The 21900-nt window shown below is 41.7% G+C and overlaps 1 protein-coding gene across 2 annotated transcripts in view; it reads right to left on the bottom strand.

The window, feature by feature from the left end:
- The window catches only part of col9a1a (collagen, type IX, alpha 1a), a 28730-nt gene that overhangs the window by 5665 nt on the left and 1165 nt on the right, over nt 1-21900 (bottom strand). Inside the window, exons 2-22 of one of the 2 annotated variants that reach the window (XM_061770248.1) lie at nt 21258-21332; nt 20602-20640; nt 20442-20504; nt 16600-16653; nt 16452-16487; nt 16314-16337; nt 15538-15591; nt 15405-15458; nt 15292-15324; nt 13369-13425; nt 13222-13275; nt 12247-12300; nt 10571-10624; nt 10450-10503; nt 9712-9765; nt 9577-9630; nt 3394-3447; nt 3257-3310; nt 290-334; nt 149-202; nt 28-81 (exon numbers count right to left, since the gene is read on the bottom strand). In XM_061770248.1, the coding sequence (XP_061626232.1) occupies nt 28-81; nt 149-202; nt 290-334; nt 3257-3310; nt 3394-3447; nt 9577-9630; nt 9712-9765; nt 10450-10503; nt 10571-10624; nt 12247-12300; nt 13222-13275; nt 13369-13425; nt 15292-15324; nt 15405-15458; nt 15538-15591; nt 16314-16337; nt 16452-16487; nt 16600-16653; nt 20442-20504; nt 20602-20640; nt 21258-21332 (1074 nt within the window). Of the gene's footprint in view, nt 1-27; nt 82-148; nt 203-289; nt 335-3256; nt 3311-3393; nt 3448-9576; nt 9631-9711; nt 9766-10449; nt 10504-10570; nt 10625-12246; nt 12301-13221; nt 13276-13368; nt 13426-15291; nt 15325-15404; nt 15459-15537; nt 15592-16313; nt 16338-16451; nt 16488-16599; nt 16654-16777; nt 17156-20441; nt 20505-20601; nt 20641-21257; nt 21333-21900 lie in introns of those variants that run through there. The other variant, XM_061770249.1, reaches the window with a different exon arrangement.

Below are 21900 nucleotides of genomic sequence, written 5' to 3'. Positions count from 1 at the left end.
GGATTTCCCGCAGATGCGATCACTTACCGGTCCCCCTCTGGGTCCGACGGGTCCCACCTCACCCTGGTCGCCGCGCTCGCCCTGGAATCAAACCCCTCGAGTCAGAGTTCAACCCATTTCACCAGGAACATTTTCCAGGCCTCCATACCTGCTTTCCTGGAGACCCCATCAGTCCAGCAACGCCCGGATCACCCGACACGCCCTAGCAAATAGAAAAAAAAAGCAGGGCGTGACCAATCTTGACCATTCGTGTTTCAGCAGATGATGCTAATTAATTGTGCTTTGATACCTTGAGACCGCTGACTCCTTTTTGGCCATAAGAACCAGGAACCCCCTAAAACGGGAAGAAAAAACAAGTCTTCTGACTCCATCCAAACCTCAGCGATCATGCCAGAAGACCACTAGAGCTAGCAAAAGTACTCGTAGTATGTACTTAAGTACAAAGACAGATATTTGTGTTTTTAAAAAAATGGTAAAAGTACTGGTTCAGCTACGTAAGCAAAAGTTTAAAAAAGTAAAGACTCTGAAATATTCAAAAGTAAAAAGGACATTTGAATTTTGGTCACATGGCACGACAATGAAAAAGTGCACACAAAATACTTTCCCGCTTTTGTGAACTTACTGTACATCTTTGGTTCTCAGTAGTGATGGGCAGTTCTTTTGAGTGTACCGAATCATTCAAATCAGTTCTTTAAAAAGATTCATTCAAAAGATCCGTTCATCGAATCGTTCAGTTCTTTGTCACAAAATCATTCAAGTGCTCCCTCATTTAGTTAATGATCCATCCCTGAGGTTCACGTTCGCCGAAGGACTATGCGTTGTTGTTGTCACGTATTGAAAACTAGGAAAGGCGGGGAGATTTAAAAAATAATCTTTTTAAAAAATCTAAATTATCGCCTACCTCTCTCTCTCTCTCTCTCTCTCTCTCTCAGCAAGCTCTCGAACACTCTGCTTCGTTTGTGACTCGTGAACATGCGTGCAGCGAGCTCAGCTACCAACCATCCTTCCGTGTCCCCTGACATCCAGCTAGGGTCTCGCCGGCCGGCGTGACTTAACTGCATTCCACCGCAGTGGACCGTCGCTGACACCAGACCCCGCCACCAAGGCTTCCTGCTCACTCACCTTACTCTTATTGTCATCTGATTAGTGGAAAGCGTCTGAATGTCTTCCTATATAAGTTTCATGTATTATTATTATTATGAAATAAAAAGCTTTAATAATCGCATCAGAGACATAGGAAATTATATTTATTTATGTGTACGTCAAGACTTGCGGTTAAAATCACTCATGAGTACGTTCACGGCGTAGTACGCCGTTCCTTGCGAAAACGAATCACTCATCGTACTAGTACATCGCTCCTTAGCGGATGACAAACGAAGAAGTTCAACGAACGAATCACTCGTGTCTAACAGATCGCGAACGATAAGTTCAATGAATGAATCACTCTTCAGTTCCTCAGTACACTCGTTCACTGAATGAATCACTCAGTTCACTTAAGTAACCTCCCCCGCCGGCACGGCGCTGCCTGACGCTGGCTGCTCATTGGTCATTTACCGATGTGAATGACAACGCTGGCGAATCGGAAATCACATGGCAGTACGTATAATGAAGTCCCGCCCCCGCCTGCACGCTGGCTGCTCATTGGTCATTCGCCGAAGATTCAGAAGTGAATGGCGGAACGCTCCCAGCCGACTTGCTCGCGGCGGCCAAGCTAAAAGAACGAATCATTTCATGAACTGATTCAGTTCAGTTCGTTCACTAAAAAGATTCGTTCTTCTGAACGAAATGTTCGCGAACGTGACAACACTATTTCAGTGTGGCACAAGTACCACTAGTGGTAAGCGGCCTCCCTCTGGTGGTACGTGACAGAATTACTTAATTAAACATGCCAACTGTGCTTTAAATAATGCAATGTCTTGAACTGTTTCTTAATCCAATAGAGTACATTTGTAAAGAAACTTCAGTTGTAGTTAACTTTTCAGTACCGGTACAATACATTTTCATTGCATCTTTTAGAATTACAACTGTTTGCTTTCAAGCATTTATCCATCCAACCATTCATTTTCTATACCGCTTATCCTCATTAGGGTTGCGGATGTGTTTGAGTCTATCCCAGCGGACTTTAGGCGAGAGGCATGCGGACAGGTATTATAACAATACTCACAGGCATTTATTATTCCTAACTTGTGAATAACGGGTTATATAAAAGTTATATCGTGACTTCCTTTCTTTATATATATATATATATATATATATATATATATATATATCCATCCATCCATCCATTTTCTGAGCCGCTACTCCTCACTAGGGTCGCGGGCGTGCTGGAGCCTATCCCAGCTGTCATCGGGCAGGAGGCGGGGTACACCCTGAACTGGTTGCCAGCCAATCGCAGGGCACATAGGAACAAACAACCATTCGCACTCACAGTCATGCCTACGGGCAATTTAGAGTCTCCAATGAATGCATGTTTTTGGGATGTGGGAGGAAACCGGAGTGCCGCCGGAGAAAACCCACGCAGGCACGGGGAGAACATGCAAACTCCACACAGGCGGAGCCGGGGATTGAACCCGCAGAACTGTGAGGCTGACGCTCTAACCAGTCGGCCACCGTGCCGCCAGGTTTTCCATCATATTCATTATTTTAATTCCCTTGGCTGGAGTTTTAGGACTTTATCCACTTCTTCTCACTTACTTTCTTCGGACCGATGGTTAGAAAAAAAGAAATTTGGCCAAATACCAAAATATGTTAAAAAAAAACAGAAACAGAAAATGCGAGCAGAAAACACAACAGATACCTGTTATTTCACCACGAGATAACCATGTGAACTGATGGTGGCTGGATGTTGTGAAGTCCGCTGCTGTCCTCCAGTGGCAGAGTGACTGAATCTCACATACAAGTCCATTTATTTATCGCAACACAAACCAAAAAATCGACAACAAAGGCTGGTAACTATAATAAATAAATACATTTTAAAAAACTAATTTGGGCTATTCATAAGTCAAGGTACCACTGTACTCGAGTAAGGTACAGTATACCTGAAAAGTCTACTTAAGTCCATCCATCCATCCATCCATCCATTCATTCTCTGTACTGTCTATCCTCAGTAGGGTTGCGGGTGTGCTGGAGCCTATCCCAGCTGACTTTGGGCAAGGGGCAGGGTACAGCCTGAACTGGTCGCGAACCAATTAATTAAGGAGAGTAACAAAGAATTTGTACATTTACTTCCCCACTAATGGCAACCAGTCACACTTACGGGAAGACCTTGTAGTCCGCCGTCGCCCAGAGCTCCGTTCTTGCCGGGAAGACCCTGGAAAAGCACAGAAGCCGGACTGTAAAGGAACAGAAAGTCTAAAAGTGAAAAAGTACTCAAACTGGTAAGACCAGAGTCACCTTTGAGCCAGGAAGTCCAGGGATTCCCTCCCGACCATCTGGACCAGGAAGGCCCTGTGAGAACAACAAGTTAGCAGGCACTAGCATCCGATAGCCCTTTGAGTTACCCACTAGTTAGCATCCAATGGTCTTTCCATATCCATTGTGAGCCCTCTATGCTCATGAAAACCACAGATATGGATAAGTAGATACAACACGCCCCTTTTGCGCTGCATGTCTATGGCGACGCAAAACTAGGAGGGTAAAAGTCGTAAACGTATTCCATGTGTGAACGGCAAGAATACCAAAAGACCAAGGATGCCGGTACATTGTGATGCATATTGTTGCTTACAATGCCGTAGAATTATGACAAGGGAACTGGGAGTAATGTTTCACAGTTTTTGTGTGTGCTTTTTTTCAAACATTATGTAAACTTTGTAAAAATCGGTTGAGAAATGAGCATGTTACCACTTGATTTCAATGTCCATGGATTGCCTTAAGTGGGAACAACAACATCCCCAACATGGACGCAAAGTAGGCATGTTGGTTAGCCGGGCTGCTACAACACACTGGCATGTCTAAGTAGACGTGTTCATCTTTCCAATAAAAGACGACTCGATATGTATCTCGATACATGGAATGCAATACATTTCTAGGACAGTACATTTTAAAGATGACCAATTTGATTTGGTTCGATTCAACGGGCTTATGATTCGAAATGGTTTGATTTGATTATAGTTTTTCATATAAAATCCAAAACTTGCCGGGCGTTGTGAATCCTGTCCGAGTCCGGAATTTGTCCTTGCATTTTCCCTCACAAACACACAGTGCTATTCGACGTATCCGCTACAAGTGTTTTAAGAGAGCAGGAGAAGGTCAAACAAGGAGATGCAGCTCCCTTCAGCAACATCAAACTGATTTTTAACTTTTGATCGGGCAATCGGCCGGTTCAAGCTATATTGAGTTTGATGCGATACGATTAGTCCGTGTACCGATACACCGATACACTTTTATATCAAGGATGACATTGCAGTAATGACACTGCAGTAATACCTCCAGACCATATTGTGGACTCCTGTTCGCGGGGTACCCTAACGATTATGGTCGAGACTCATGGCATGTGCACCTTTGCACCATGAAGACTACCGTCCCTGCCACAGATCCTCCTGTAGACCCCAGACCAAGGCTCCATTTACCTTCTGACTCGCGGGCTTGTGTGGACCAGGCCTTAATTGACACTCTATCACACAATGGTTTCAATTTCAGGGAGCTCCAACAGAGTGACGCTGACATCAGGGAGGTTTTAACCTGGCAGGAGGAAGGCCGGAGACCCCCTAGATGTAGGTTGAAAGATGCAAGTTGGGGTTTAAAGAGACCTTGGCTTGAGTTTTACAGGCTGTCTTTCATTGATGGACTGTTGTGCAAGGTTGTGTGACTGTCTGATGCGGGACAAAAACAGGTAGTGGTCGCAGCTGGATCCTTGGACAATTACATGACAGACCTTTAACTGCTTATTGGGCCACTATGTTCTGTGACATTAAACCTTTGTGACAGTAACTGTGTTACGCCTGTCAAGGGAGGAAGTCCCACAGTTTTCTTTAGACTTAGATAACTGTAAGTTAGCCTCAGTTGACACTAAGTTAACAGCTAATTAGCATCAAATGGTCTTTCCATATCGATTGTGAGCCCCATGCTACACCTAATTTAGCCTCAGTTAACTCTAAGCAAGCAGCTAAGTTAGCATCCAATGGTCTCCAATTATCCATTGTGAGCCCTATGCTAAGCTTAAGTTAGCCTCAGTTAACTGTAAATTAGCCTCAGTAACTGCAGGTTAGCAGCTAATTAGCATTTTATAACTCCATAAGAAGTGACCTTCGGCTTTTTCCTGTCAGGGGTCACTGAATAATGACTCTATTGGCTCCCTGAGTGTGTCAGGATCAGTTTTAAGGTTCTTTTGCTGGTTTTTAAGTGTCTTAAAGGTCTCAGGCCTTTTGATCTCTCAGAGTTGGTTTTAGCCTATAAACCCTCATTGGTCCTGAAGTCCTCCAGCTATGGCCTTTCAGTTTTTCCCAAAGTCAGGACACATACGCACGGTGAGGCATTGTTCCAGTTTCACGGCCCCTGTCCATGGGACAGCCTGCCGAAGCACTTCAGGACTGCAGAAAATGTTCATTCTTTTAAGAATAGGCACAAGACCCACCTTTTTAATTTAGCATTTAATTAATATTTAATTTAACTTTTAATTTACATTTAAATTGTTGTATTTCCTTTTTAACTTGTATTCTATTGTCATTGTTTTAGTAGTAATTATTGTATTTTATCTTTATCTTTGTTATTTTTACATTTTGTCTGTTCATTTTAGTTTTCATTGAATGTTGGGTTTTATATATGTTTTTGTGTAGGTTTGTGATTATTTTATTATCTTTCAGTGTTTTCTCAAAGGGAGCCCTCTGCTCTGGAAGCTGCAATGGAGTGTGCCCATGGTCCTGCCTCATGGGGTCCTCATTTCCATTTCATTTTCATTTCCGCCACCTCTGGCTCGGCTTCCTGATGTCTCTTCAATGCCACTGTCTCTAATCCGTAAATCATGGCTGGCCTCACCACTGTTTTATAAACTTTGTTCTTCGTCCTAGCCGAGACTCTTCTGTCACAAAACACACCTCACACCTTCCTCCACCTGTTCCGACCGGCTAGGACCTGTTTCTTCACTTCCTTACCACACTCTCCATTGCTCTGGACTGTTGACCCCAAGTATTTAAAGTCCTCCACCCTTGCTATCTCTTCTCCCTGTAGCATCACTCTTCCCCCTCCACCTCTCTCATTCATGCACATATATTACTTACTTCGGCTAATCTTCATTCCTCTCCTTTCCAGTGCATGCCTCCACCTTTTCCGTGCTTTCATTGCATATCAGATCACTGTAATCTGCGAACATCATGGTCCATGGGGATTCTAGTCTAACATCATCTGTCATCCTATCCATCACTCTGCAAACACGAAGGGGCTCAGGGTGATCCCTGATGCTGTCCCACCTCTACCTTAAATTCCTGTCACAACTACAGCACACCTCACCACTGTTATGCTGTCCTGATACATGTCTATATTATTCTAACATACATCTCTACCACTCCGGACCTCCGCATGCAGTACCACAGTTCCTCTCTGGGTACTGTGTCACAGGCTTTCTCTAGATCTACAAAGACACAATGTCGCTCCTTCTGACCTTCTCTGTACTTTTCTATCAACACCCTCAAGGCAAAGTACTTTTTCTAGGCATAAAACGATACTGTTGCTTGAAAATACTCACTTCTGTCCTGAGTCTAGCCTCTACTACTCTTTCCCATAACTTCATTGTGTGGCTCACCAACTTTATTCCTCTATAGTTCCCACAGCTCTGCACATCACCTTTGTTCTTAAAAATGGGCACCAGCACACTTTTCTTCCATTCCTTAGGCATCTTCTCACCCGCTAGAATTCTCTTGAACAAGCTGGTCAAAAAGTCCACATCCACCTCTCCTAGATGCTTCCATACCTCCACAAGGATGTCATCAGGGCCAAGTGCCTTTACATTTTGTATCTATTTATTGCCTTTCTAGCTTCCCCCTTACAAATCATTGCCACTTCCTGGTCCACTACACTCTCCAACTCTCCCTTCTCTCTCCTTTTCATCATTTCCATCTATCCAGCACACTACAGGCATTAGTCAACACATTAGTCAACACATTTCCATACAAATAAATGAAGAAGGTTGTGTGAAATCTAGACATGCATAGCCTGGGAGAAGTAACAGCAAAGATTGACTGTATATTCCCAAGCCGAAATCATTTGTCTGGGCTTATTTATCAAGGTTGTAACATCTGTTGTTTACCTTATAGGGAGTGGAATTTTCTGGCAACTTCCACCCTACCCCCTACTGTATAAGATCGATAGGACCACTTTGGTTAGGCCAGAGGTGTCAAACATAAGGCCCGCGGGCCAGAAACGGCCCGCCAGGGGGTCCAATCCGGCCCGTGGGGATGGAGAACACATTCATTGCTATTTTTCAATATAAGTAACTTTTGTTGCTAATTTTGTCCACTGGAGGGTGCACTGACAATACTTAAATGACTGATGCACTTGTGAAGGCCAAACCATGGCAAGTTTCAGGAGCACACTAATATAAAATGGTGTTCCATGTTCACACCATAATTCTGTGAAAATAAATACCTCCTGTAGAAATGTTTTAAGACACTGAATCTTACAAAATTTCAGTCAAAAGCTTCACTTCAAAAGCGTTTGGTTTGTTGGAATATTTTGGGTTTTTTTTTCCCATGCACTGCCACAACTTAAATTTTTTTATGTATCCTTTCACAAAGGATGCATAACTGAATGGTGCACGCTCACTGATTCATAATACTGTTGAAATCATTTTTTGTTAAAAATTTCAGACTGCTCATGATTTGCAATATAGATAATAATGAATAAATGTGGCGGCACGGTGGCCGACTGGTTAGAGCGTCAGCCTCACAGTTCTGAGGACCCGGGTTCAATCCCCGGCCCCGCCTGTGTGGAGTTTGCATGTTCTCCCCGTGCCTGCGTGGGTTTTCTCCGGGTACTCCGGTTTCCTCCCACATCCCAAAAACATGCATGAATTGGAGACTCTAAATTGCCCGTAGGCATGACTGTGAGTGCGAATGGTTGTTTGTTCCTATGTGCCCTGCGATTGGCTGGCAACCAGTTCAGGGTGTACCCCGCCTCCTGCCCGATGACAGCTGGGATAGGCTCCAGCACGCCCGCGACCCTAGTGAGGAGAAGCGGCTCAGAAAATGGATGGATGGATGGATGAATAAATGTGAATATTTTCCAAAAGTACTTGTAATCATTTGCACAAAAACAACTGGGAACATTTTGAATAGTTGTTATTTATGGAATTTCTATGCCAAAAATATCGTGAGATCTAATGGGGGTAAATGTTGCCTGCGAACTAAAATGAGTTTTGACAGCCCTGGTTTAAGCAGACACATGGTTGCACCACTCGTGAAATTGTCTCCAGCGCATTGCTACTTTTTGCCAATAAACGACAGGACCCCTGGAACTTCATTGGCTTTTCCTCACATAAAATAACTCACAATTGGTTGGTATAAATACTTTTGGCTAATATTTTTCCCCCAACTTTAACAGAACTTACACATCACTTCTTCATCACCCCTGTTTCCTTCACCATGTCTATTACATGTCTATGCACAAATCATCACTCTCTCTCTGTCTGGGATGCTCAGAACTACTTCGTCTCGGTCCTTCCAGAATTTATCTTTCACCTCTACGTCACATCCTACATGTGAATTCTTTAGATGAACGCTCATATTTGTTTGGCAAAGTTTTAAGCCCTTCATGATGGAACCCTCTGCATTTATTTATTTACTTGCATGATTAATTTTTTTTATTACTCAGTAAAACGGAGTTAGCCTCAATTAACTGTAAGTTAGCCGCTAGTTAGCATTTTATAAGCAATTAATTTTGGTAAAACTGAGTTATCCTCAGTTAACTAAGTTAGTACGCAATTAGCACCATAATGTTTCCCAGACTAAGCCTAAGTTACTGTAAGTTAGCCTCGGTTAACTATAAGTTAGCAGCTACTTAGCATTTTGTAACTAAATATCCATACAGCCATCCATTTTCTGAGCCGCTTCTCCTCACTAGGGTCGCTGGCGTGCTGAAGCCTATCCCAGCTATCATCGGGCAGGAGGCGGGGTACACCCTCAACTGGTTGCCAGCCAATCGCTGAGCACATACAAACAAACAACCATTCACACTCACATTCACACCTACGGGCAATTTAGAGTCACCAATTCATGCATGTTTTGGGGATGTGGGAGGAAACCGGAGTGAAAACCCACACAGGAACGGGGAGAACATGCAAACTCTACACAGGCGGGGCCGGGGATTGAACCCCAGTCCTCAGAACTGTGAGGCTGACGCTTTAACCAGTCGGCCACCGTGCCGCCTGTAACTAAATCATTTTGCTAAAATTAAGTTAGCCTTAGTAAATTTGCCTCTTGCCACTATGTTAGTATCTTCTAACTATAGTTTTGCTCAAACTAGGATAGCCTCAGTTGACCGCAAGTTGGCCTCAGTTAACGCTAAATTAGCATCATTTTAGAACCGAATAATTTTACTCAGACTAAGTTAGCCTCAGTCAATGATAGGTTAGCAGCTCGTGCTCACAGCTTCTCCCTTTGGTCCCGGTGGTCCTCTGATTCCGGAAGGACCTCGATCCCCCTGTCAAGACACCAAGACCACGTTTAAGGCGACCATAACCATGGTGACCGTACATTCAACAACTGGACACAAAGATCTGACCTGCACCCCCATGGGTCCGGTCTCCCCAATGGCCCCTCTTTGGCCGATGTCCCCCTTTAAAAAAAAATTTTGTCAGATGCACATAGAACATAGACATGACGGGAATTTGTTTTTCAAAATACAAATTTTACCATCATGACATGGCAAGAACATTTTTTTATTTGGGCCACAACATAGCTATAATGTATTCATCGTATGGTCATTTTTGGCCACAAAATAGTAATTTGTGACCACCAAATAAGAATAACGTACAAACGAAATACAAATTTTGGGTTTAATGTTGGTGATGCTCTTGATTTGTTTACCCAACTGTCCAGGAGTGATGAACTTCATTTGTATTTTGTGCGCATAGTATATCTACTTTATGCCCACAAATTTGCATTTTGTGGCCACAAAAGACCATGTTGTGGCCATGAAATATGTATAATGTTCACAAATATGAATTTGTGGGTTAAATATCAATCCCATGAACAACTTATAAGTCTGGGTAAGCAAATCAGCCACACCTTCGCTACAAACTGCAATATACGATGTCCTCTACCTTATTGTTTCTAGAGAAGCTTCAGTTGCTTTCCCAACTGTCCAGGAATAATATTGACATTTTTAATCTGTATTTTGTGTGCACATTATACCTACTTTGTGGCTATAAAGTAGTAATTTTCCTTTTTTTTCCCCCAGTCATGTCTGGGGTTCCATATCTCGTGTATATGAAAGAAAAACCTAGACAGTGGTACTCACCGGTGCTCCCTGACGGCCCTGAGGTCCCAAGTCCCCGGACTTCCCTCGGGGTCCCTATATGAAGACGTCTCGGTTACAAGTGGGACAAAACTGCAAATCTCCTGGAGATCGAGCGTCTTACCCTTTCGCCTTTAGAACCCGTGATTCCTGCCAGGCCCTTGGCTCCGGCCGGGCCCTGGAAGCATGTTAGCATGTGTTAGCTAAAACAAAACATGAATGAATCAAATCTATGTAGTGGTCCTCATGAGCTTCCACAACTATTGCCATCTTAGTCTAGCCACATACTGTATCTCCCGTTCTCGCTGTCTTTATGACCAAATAAAATTTTGCTAAGACTACTTTGGCCTCAGTTAGAGCTAAATTAGCAGATAGTTGCCATTTTTGAGCATATAATTTTGCTCAGACTAAGTGAGCATCAGTTAACTGTAAATTAGCAGCTATTTGACATCTTTTAAGTGTATAATTGTGCACGGAATACGTGAACCTCAGTTGATGCTAAATTGGCAGATATGTAGCATCTTATAGCCTCAGTTAACGCCAAGTTGTTTTACGACAGTCTCACATTCATATATTGCTTTCTAGCCCTATGCCAAGACTGGGTTGGCCTCAGTTAACTCTCAGTTATGTGCTACATAGCATATTATAACTGTGTGATTATTCTCAGACTAAGTGAGTCTCAGTTAATGCTAAGTTAGCAGCTAGTTGTCATCTTATAACAATGTAATTTGTCTTGGTCTAATTTCAGATAATGCTAAGTTAGCAGCTAGTGAGCATTTTATAACCGTATAATTTGTCTTGGACTAATTTCAGTTCATGCTAAATTAGCAGCTAGTTAACATTTAAAGCCTCAGTTAATAGAAAGTTATTTCATGACTAAATGCCTCACATTTATGTACTGTATATTAGTTTCTGCTATTCTACAAGTGTATTCCATCAAAGTTAATTGTTCGATAACTAATTTTTTAATATGAATAATAATATGTTTTGTTTTTTTTGTCCTGTTAGCGACACTAAGTAGTGCCTGTGGATCTCATTGTGACGTCCAGACTTCAGTGACAATATTCATTGATATGAATATTCATATATGTTCATATTAATATTTATTATTTTATTCCTGTCGATTTTAGAAGCATATACTTGAATAAGGAGGAAGAACACGTGTTTGTACAAACCCCAATTCCAATGAAGTTGGGACCTTGTTTAAAATTTAAATAAAAACAAAATACAATAATTTGCAAATCCTTTTCAAACTATATTAAACTGAATACACTATAAAGACATGATATTTAATGTTCAAACGGATGAACGTTATTGTTTCTTTTCTCAAATATTCTCTCATTTTGAATTTGGTGCCAGCAAATAGTCCAACAGTTTAAGAACAGTGTTTCTCAATGTACACTTGCAAGGAATTTAGGGATTTATTCATCTAGGGTCCATAATAATAATATTCTGTTTTTATTTGTTTTAAACAACATCCCAACTTCTTTGGAATTGGGCTTTGTATTATGTATGCCATGTACGGACATGGATTAAAACCTGCATTTTTCTTGTTTTATTGTAGCATATTTTTGTCCATCAAATGGATTGTTTCACCCATTTTGATTGATTGATAGATAGCTCAATAGTGAGATAAATGGATTTATAGATAGATAGATAGATAGATAGATAGACAGACAGACAGACAGACAGACAGACAGACAGACAGACAGACAGATCGATCGATCGATCGATCGATCCATGGCCTGACATTGACTGCCGATCAGTGTGCCGATGGTCTCTGATATGGAAGTCTCTTACCGGAAGTCCTTGAGATCCGACGTCTCCCTGTGGTCCTTGTTCACCCTCCTCACCCTGAAAGCATCTTTGAGCATTCATAAAAGTGCTAAACAATTTTGATCCATTTTTATTATTATAATAATAATTAGACTTTAGAGCGATTTTATCGGTCTGGTTGGTATCGGCTGATAATTAGCATTTTATGCTGATCGGCTGATCAGCTTTAATGTCATTGATCGGCTCCGCAAAAGACATTTACATTTGAATCCAAAAGCTAGTTTATTTTTAGCGCGTCTCTTGACGTAGTAATGCAAATATCTGACGGCCAATGAAGTCATTTTTTTAAAACTGAATAGAGCAGTGATTTTCAACCTTTATGGAGCCAAGGAACATATTTTACAATTGGAAAATCTCACACCCATCCATCCATCCATTTTCTGAGCCGCTTCTCCTCACTAGGGTCGCAGGCGTGCTGGAACCTATCCCAGCTGTCATCGGGCAGGAAGCGGGTACACCCTGAACTGGTTGCCAGCCAATCGCAGGGCACATACAAACAAACAACCATTCACACTCACAGTCACACCGACGGGCAATTTAGAGTCTCCTATTAATGCATGTTTTTGGGATGTGGGAGGATACCGGAGTGCCCGGAGAAAACCCACGCAGGAAGACCATTCATTTGTTCTGTCTGTCACTATGCCTCACTGGCATAAATAGAGGAACAAAGATACATTATTTATTGTAAATAGATTTTTTTGAGCAATTAAGTACAAAAGTATATACAGTAAATGAACAGGTCATTTAAATAGACACATTGCTCCATCTTGTGATGGGATCGCTGATCGTTTTTTTAAACTCACATATCGGTGATCGTCCCCAAAAATCATGATCGTGTAAAGCATAATAATAATAGTTATTATTATCCCAAACATGGGGTAATCTTCGTGCGTGTGTGTGTGGGGGGGGGGGGGGGGGGTAAAAGTACGAGGATGTTACCTTGTGTCCTTGTCGACCGGGCTCTCCAGACTCACCCTTCACACCCTTGTGACCCTGCACCCAGAAAATGACTACTTGGACCAAAAAGAACATTCATGTATATGTATATATACATATATTTTTTTAGGGGAGAAGAGGAGAATTTACTTTCATGCCGGGCAGTCCAGAGTGTCCTGACAGTCCAGCTGGACAAGCGCTAGGGCACTAAAACACAACAAAAACAAGTTAGTAGGCAGTTAGCATCTGATAGCGAGTTAGGCACTGGCTAGCCTCTAACAGGCTTTCCTTATCCATTGTGAGCCCTATGCTAAGGCTATGAGCCTAAGTCAACTAAATTATCAGTGAGTTCACATTTTATAACCATATAATTATGCTCGGACTAAGGTATCCTTAGTTCAATAAATTAGCAGCTAGTTAGCATTTTATAACCATGCAATTTTGCTCGGACTAAGGTATCCTTAGTTCAATAAATTATCAGCGAGTTCACATTTTATAACCATATAATTATGCTCGGACTAAGGTATCCTTAGTTCAATAAATTAGCAGCTCGTTAGCATTTTATAACCATGCAATTTTGCTCAGACTAAGTTATCCTCAGGTAATGCTAAGTAAGCAACTAATTCAGGTCTTACAACGGCATAATTTCGCAAAGACCAATGTACCAGCTAGTTAGCGTCTTACAACCATTTAATTGTTCTCTGACCAAGTTAGCCTCAGTTAACACTAAAGGCTTCTTTATACTTGCGCAGGCGTCAACCGCGCTGACGTCACTGCGGCTATCCTGCACGGCTTTATACTCAAGCGCAACCCACTCGCACAGTTTTGATAATGTACTGCTGTTCACCACCAAGTCGAGGGTGTCGCTACGGCTGGTATCGGCTACGACGCCACAGGGTGGCGTTTCCTCTGCATTTTTGGCAATTTCCGGTAGCCGTTTTTATTTTCCTTTCCGGAACAAGGAACAAAGCAACAACAATGGCTACCGTGGAACAGTGTCTGCTAGAACAAATGGACCTAGATGACCAGAAGATACGTTTAATTATGCTGCACAATCGATCAAGAAGGCAGCGGTATAGATGGTATGTTGAATCAAGGGGAACGCTGAGTACGTCATCACAGCATGTGACTAAAACGGACCAATCATGAGAGATGATCTCCGTGGCATTCTACGCGCAGCAACAATTTTTGCCGTGTGCGCGTCAAGTGACGCAGAGGCCCAATGCGTCGGTCACGTGATGCAATGCGGGCGCTGTCGGCCGTGCGAGCGTGGGAGTATAAAGAAGCCTTAAGTTATCACCTCATTAGGGTCTTAGAAGCGTTATTAGGACTCCCACGCGCGTTCCTCGCAAGACACACTCCCCTGCAGCATGATTGGTTCCTGCATTGCGGGAAGGGCGGGCTATGCACATGTAACGAGATGACCATCCCAAATACTGTATGTATCACATTTTGATGGAATAGAAACAAAGAAGTATGTTAGAGTTAGGTTAGGGGTTAGGGTTGGAGCTAATGCGGTTTAGGATGGGTTCAGGTTAGGATTAGGGTGGGTTAGGGTTAGTGGGATTCATATTAATGCCACTAAACTGAAGTCACATACTTCTTTTCTTGTCTGGAAGCAGGAGGGTGTGTTCTACCGGGATACAGCAGCCAATCATAGTGCAGCAGTGCATGTCCTGTAGCCAGTAATATTAGAGCAGGGCGTGTCCTTCCAGGGACGCATGTGACAATACGAATAACGCGTCTTAGAACTGTATAATTTTGCTAAGAATAAGTTAGCAGCTAGTTTGCATCTTATAACCATATAATTTTTCTTGTTGTTACAATTAACGTTTTCTCAGACTAAACCAAGTTAACAGCTAATAAACATCAACTATATAATTTTGTTCAAACTAGGTTAGCCTCAGTTAACTGTGAGATGCTAGTTAGTGTCTTACAACTGTAAAATTCCAGTCACACAAAGATGAGCTCAGCTAATGCTAACTTAGCAGCTCATTAGCATCTGGTTCAATGTTTCTTATCACCTGAAGTTCTCGGACTGAATGTTTGCAAGTGTTCTGTTGTGAAACTCACCAGTTCACGGCCCTGATATACTCCCGGAGGACCCTGGAAAAAAAAATTTGGTGCACATCAAGCATTCCCGCCAGCAAACACAAAACTTGTGGCAAAATCAAAATGGAATTTACCCGAGGTCCCGCGGCTCCACTCGCGCCCACTTGGCCGCTCTTGCCTCTGGCTCCCTGCAACCGTCATGCAGTTTTAATTATTATCATTTCAACTAGACATGTTGGAGTTGGTGGTCGCCACGCAAGTACTCACAGGAGGGCCCACTTTGCCCATTTCTCCAGGGAGTCCATCGGTCCCTGGTATTCCCTGGTCAACAAAAACAAAACAAAAAAATTTTAATGAAAAAAAATATATTATGGAAAAAGTAACTGTACAAAGAAGGAAGTAATTTTTACAATGAAAAAAGTTCAGGGATTTTTTTATTTGTATTTTTAAAGAAGCTGTTTTTTTTAATAGTCCTATACTTAAAGGTACAAGAATAATAATAATGAAAAAATTATTAGAGCAAAAAAAAGTTTTACTTACTACAATATAGTCACTTTTATGTGTGTGTGTGTATATAGTAAATTCATTCATTTTCCGTTCCACTAATCGTCACTACGGTCGCAGGCGTGCTGGAGCCTATCCCAGCTATCTTCGGGGGATAGGCAGGGTACACCCTGAACTGGTCGCCAACCAATCGCAGGGCACATAGAATCAAACAACCATTCGCACTCACATTGACACCTACGGACAATTTAGAGTCTTCAATTAACCTAGCATGCATTTTTGGGGGATTTGGAAGGAAACTGGAGATCCTGGAGGAAACCCACGCAGGCATGGGGAGAACATGCAAACGCCACACAGGCGAGGCTGGATTTGAACCCGAGTCCTCAGAACTGTGAGGCGGATGTGCTAACCAGTCGGCCACTTTTTACTCCACTGTGTGGAGTTTGCTTGTTCGCCTGGTGCCTGCGTGGGTTTTCTCCTTTCTCCTATTTTTTCCGCAATTTAAAAAAATAATAATTCTTAGTTCTACTGATACTCACATCCAAGCCATCTGGTCCCACACCCTGTAAGATAACGCACATTCTTCAGTTAGCAAAAAAAAAAAAAAAAAAACACCAAAAAAAACAACAACTTACAAACCTAAACATACAATTGTGAACACCAATGTTTGTACTTACAGGGTCCCCGGCCGGGCCTGGTGGTCCGGGATCCCCCTGAGGACGAAATCACGCACACACGCTGAGAAATTTTCCAACATTCAGCCGGTGAAGTACAAGAATCTTTCTCCGGTTGAGTTTGATGAGATTTTATGCATAATAAACTCACTTTTTGTCCTTTTACGCCCACTACACCTCGATCTCCAGGAGGTCCCACGGGTCCCTGCAAAACAGAAGAATTTTGCTGACAGCTAGCTACTGGTTAGCAAAACGTTAGCATCTACTAACTGTCCAACTTGTAGCTTAGCAAGACTATGGGTACGTTCAAAAATGCACCCCAAGCTCACTCTGTACACTAGGGACCGTTGGGAAACTCGTTGGAATGTGTTGTTCGGTTATTCAGAGCTCCACACTCTGGCAGTCCGCACCGGTAGGCCGCTCTGACTGGGGAGTCAGTGTCACGCAGGATAACCGTGGAAGCTGTTCAAGCGAGTCATTCAAGCAAGGTGTTGGTGCTCTGCCTCTCAGAACACTGCACTCTCAGAGTAGAGCTAGGGCGTCAGATTGCATTTCTGAAAGCAGTTAGCCCCAGTTAACTATAAGTTAGCAGGTACCAGGTAGTTAGCATTTTATAATCTTAACATTTTGCAAACTTGTGCGCAGTTAATAATCATTATTTTGCTAAGTCTAACTCATCCCCAGGTAGCAGACAGCTAGCATCTGATAACCATATCATTTAGCTTCTCACGAGCCTCTAGTGGGCATTCCATAACTGTTGTGAGTCCTCTATGCCAAGACTACATTAATTTCACTTTAGTAATCTGCACATTAGCAGGCAGTTAGCACACTAAAACAGTATTATTTTTTTAAGACTAAGTTAGCCCCAGTGAAATATACTGTAAATTAGCAGTTAGCAGTCTGCGTCTGATAACCATGTCACTTTAGTGAGTTAGCCGCTTGCTAGCCTCCAGCCTCTATGCTGAGACTAAATCAGCCCCAGTTAACTGTAAATTAGTAGGCAGTTAGAATCTTATAACTTGTGACAAACGAATAATTAATTAGCCCCAGTTAACTGTAAATTAGCAGCTATATAACATCTTTTAACTGTATAATTTTGCTAAGACTAAGTTAACCTCAGTTTATGATAGGTTAGCAGGCAGTTAGTGTCTGATAACCGTATATTTTGTGAAGACTAAGTTAGCATCTTAAAACCGTAGAGTTTTGCTGAGACTAACGATGGAAGACAATACACTATCATGTCAAAGGCCAAAGATAAGAAGAACTTCAGCACAGGTTAGTGTTATGAGCGTTTAAATGCAAGTACATATTTACACAATTTCACACCCAGAGCGAGTTTCTCTGCCCATGACTTGTAAACTCGGCTGGGTGAAGATCCATATCCCTTATTCCAATGTATCGAGTACTCATGAAGGCTGCCAACGTCAGGCACCAATACCGAAAGCTAAAAAATCTGACATCAAGTGTGTCCCCCTCGGTGAGTACTCAATGGTGAGTACTCGTAATGGTAGCGAACTGAAAAAAAGTGGTATGGAACGTCCCTAATTATGAGAAGTTGCATTTAAAAATACACTCGTTGAAATATGATTTTCTTTCCTTGTTAAACTTTGACTTTAATATCATAATATTATGACTTCAATATTGTAAGATTTAGACTTTTTATCCCGACAAAATACCTGTACATCTCTGTTCATTTCTGCTTCAAACTTTTTTTTTCATTAAAAAAATACCACTTTATTTTTATAACATCGCACAATTTTTTTTTCCTCAAAAGAGTGTGCATTTGACATTTGGGGGTACACATGGTAATTGTTTAATTGGCTTTAGGATTATGAGGGGGTCATTGAAAAAATGTCCCCCTGGACCCAGAGAGTTTGAGGACTGGTAGAAAGTAATTTTTATCCCCTCCTCCTCTGCGTATGTTGCAATAGAAGAGCGAGTGAGTCCAGATGGGTAACAGAACGACAGCCACAGGAGCCGCATCGCCACAGAACACACTGGTTCCATTCTGCTCCGTCCCCTCCCTATCGCCCCCCTGCCATTCCGCACAAAAAGGGCCCTGTTTCCGTGGGGAAGCGACCAGGGTGCAGGATACACTGACCTGGCTTATCCCGTTTGCTTTGCGCAGGCGAAGAAAACTCAGGAGTCATTTTTGGTCTTTATATCGGGCACATTTTTTTTTTTTATAAAGTGAAATGTACATGTAAAATATGTAAGATTGGTGATTTTAATGATGAAATATTACGCTATGTTTATTTTTTAATTGTATTATTTGTCATTAGTTTATTTACAATTAATTAACCATTCATCCATCCATTTTCCCTACCGCTTACCCTCACTAGGGTCGTGGGCGTGCTGGAGCCTATCCCAGCTATCTTCGGCGAGAGGCAAGGTACACCCTGAACTGGTCGTCAGCCAATAGCAGGGCAACCATACGCACTCACATTCACACCGACAGGCAATATAGAGTCTTCAATTAACCTACAATGCATGTTTTTGGGATGTGGGAGGAAACCGGGGTACCAGGAGAAAACCCACGCAGGCACGGGGAGAACATGCAAACTCCACACAGGCGAGGCCGGATTTGAACCCAGGTCCTCAGAAATGTGAGGCAGATGTGCTAACCAATGGCTCACCGTGCCGCCAATTAATTAACCTATTCTTTAATTTTTAGAAAAAATAAAAAATTTAAATGTGTGTATAAATAGTTTTGAGTTTTTTGTTTTGAATGATTTAATTAGAAAATATTCTGCGATTGGCTGGCGACCAGTTTCCGGGCGTACCTCGCCTCTCGCCCACAGTTTGCTGGGATGGGCTCCATCATGCCCGCGACCCTAGTGAGGATAAGCGGAACGGAAGATGAATGAATGAATGAATAATTAGAAAAGATACATTTAAAATAACCAATTTTACAGCTACATTATTGCAAAAAATACAATCAGTCATTTAAAAGGTAAAATTATAATTCATGCAAATTTTTCATATGTATTATTTCAAGTTGGTTTAAATATAATGAATTAACCAATTGTTTAATGAAAGCATGTTAATTGTATATTTAAACTTTTACTAATATTTTTCTATTTATGATTTACAATATATCAATTAATGAGGTAAATGAATACAAAATAAATACAAAGGAATGAATACATTTTGCCAATTTGAGGGGAAATAAATGAATAAATTATTGCAACTCACAAATAGTTTATTTTAATAATAAAACATGTTTATAATTCATTGGATTACAATTAATTAACCAATTATTTATCACAAAGATAAATGTGTATTTACAGTAAAATAATTTATTCTAATTTTTGTATTTGTTATTTACAATAAATCAATAAATAGAAAATAAATACAAATGAATACATGCATTTTAATTCACGAATTTGAGAAAGAAATGACTAAATAAATGCAACAAATAAAATAATATACTTAAATAATACATAATAATCTATGCTCATTGTTCAAATGTGTGGTATTTAATTAGTTTAATTAATGATTTTGCTATGTTATAAATACATAATAAAAGATGATGTAAATTACTATATAGGTAATTTTTTGCAACTATTATAGTAGCCTACTATTCACAATAAATCAATTAGCAAATTATTTATTGAGATAAATAAAAATACATTTAGTACATTTTTCTCAACCAATTTGAGGGTTACGTTTGTGGTTGTAATGTTCGTGTCATATGTAGAGTCTGAGCTTAGCTGGCTGCGTGCGGCAGACCACACCTGTGACTGGTCACCAGTCAATCACAGTGAGACCATTCCCCTGGTGTGTGAACTTCTGCACTACCCAGTGGCAGTTCTGGGGGAGGCAGTGCCCCCCTAACACTGGGTGTTTGTCCACCCCTCCGAAAGTTCCCCCTGCCCGTTGACCAAAATGGATATGATGTGCCCAGACTAGTCTGTCAAAAATAAAGATCTCCATCCTCACCGACCGACCCAGTGGACCCTCCCAGTCCCCTTGTGTTGTAGCTGCACTTACGTCTGCTCCCGGAAGTCCTGAAGCTCCAGGAACTCCATCTTTGGCGTTTTCACCGGCAGGACCCTGCAAAAAGCAACACAGCACAGTAGTGTGTGTGTGTGAGTGTGTCTGTGTGTATGTGTGTGTGTGTGTGCGTGCATATGTGTGTGTGGTCACTCACTGGGCCACCGTTCACTTTGGAGTCCACACCTCTCTCACCCTGAAAACACACACACACACAAGGTCTTGTTGGAAATTATTTGAAAATTTAGCAACAACCAACAAATTTGGGAGACATTTGTCTGCCATTTTGGTTTGTAGCTGCCATTTTAGGCTTATTTTGGCCATTTTGTTAAAAACAAGCTAATTGGCATAATCTTGCCCCCACACCATGTTTCTCCACCCATGACTTGTAAACTAGGCTGGGTGAAGAGCTACCATTTTCAAGCCACTGCCAGACTCCTGGAGGGAACACTTACCTATCAAAATCATAAGGTAAGTAGAGCTGCAATGAGTTTTGTTGGCTGCACATATTACCTGTACTTTCAATTACTGTAATTCTTGGGGTATTTTGACTTCATCCTGTCATTAATTCATGTTCTTAAGATACCTAGAAATCTGAAACTGTGGGAAAAAAAATCCATAATACTCGTTTAAATTCACACAAAAACAAGATTTCTAAAGTTATGAAATCGAGTAAAATAGGTTTTGGGGCTTTGAAAGGATAAGAGGCTTTGATGCTGTTCCAAGCAGCTTTTCACTGGCATGCACAGTGCTCGTGTTTCCTCAGCAGAATGGTCCAGAAGAATCAACATCAAAAAACGACAGCATACTAACATCAATGCCGTCCACGCCGGGCACGCCAGCTATTCCGGGTGGTCCCGGGGGGCCTCTGGGACCCACCGGGCCCCTCTGCAGAACAAATAGAAAATAGGAGATATTTTTACATTCATCGTTGGTCACGAACACTCCACACAGATGCCCTTTGTTTGGCTGATCCGAGGTCAGTCGGCCGTCGTGTTCCTGGATTAGTGATCGGTGCCATCTGTGAACGCTGCCCCCAATGGACCGTTATGACCCGGCCATTTGATAACGCCGCAACAACATTCATACATGCATACATTCACAATACATGCATACATTTAGCGAGTCAAATACTGTATAGTATACACCGTATTATTAATTGGTGCAATTTGTGAACGTGAATGGACAGCAGTTGCACAATGCTTATACATTAATCTAATAATCCACACCAACATTTATACATGCAAGTCCAATTTTGCATATTATACTGTACCTGTATACAAAAGGGGCAATTCTAGGATCAGAGGGTCAGCGTGCTGACCTGCCGGCCAGGCAAGATACATTTAACCGTTTTGTACATTTCGACTCAGTTTTATTCCCACATTTCTGAAAGTCTGTGACAAAACCATCATATATGGTAAAGGTTATTTAAATGTTGAACAACAGCAAAAGCGGA

Source organism: Phyllopteryx taeniolatus, chromosome 4 (genome assembly GCF_024500385.1).
Source record: "Phyllopteryx taeniolatus isolate TA_2022b chromosome 4, UOR_Ptae_1.2, whole genome shotgun sequence".
Classification (NCBI taxonomy): domain Eukaryota; kingdom Metazoa; phylum Chordata; class Actinopteri; order Syngnathiformes; family Syngnathidae; genus Phyllopteryx; species Phyllopteryx taeniolatus.
The sequence above is the reverse complement of the archived record's forward strand: the minus strand, read 5'-3'. Positions and strand labels throughout refer to the sequence as shown.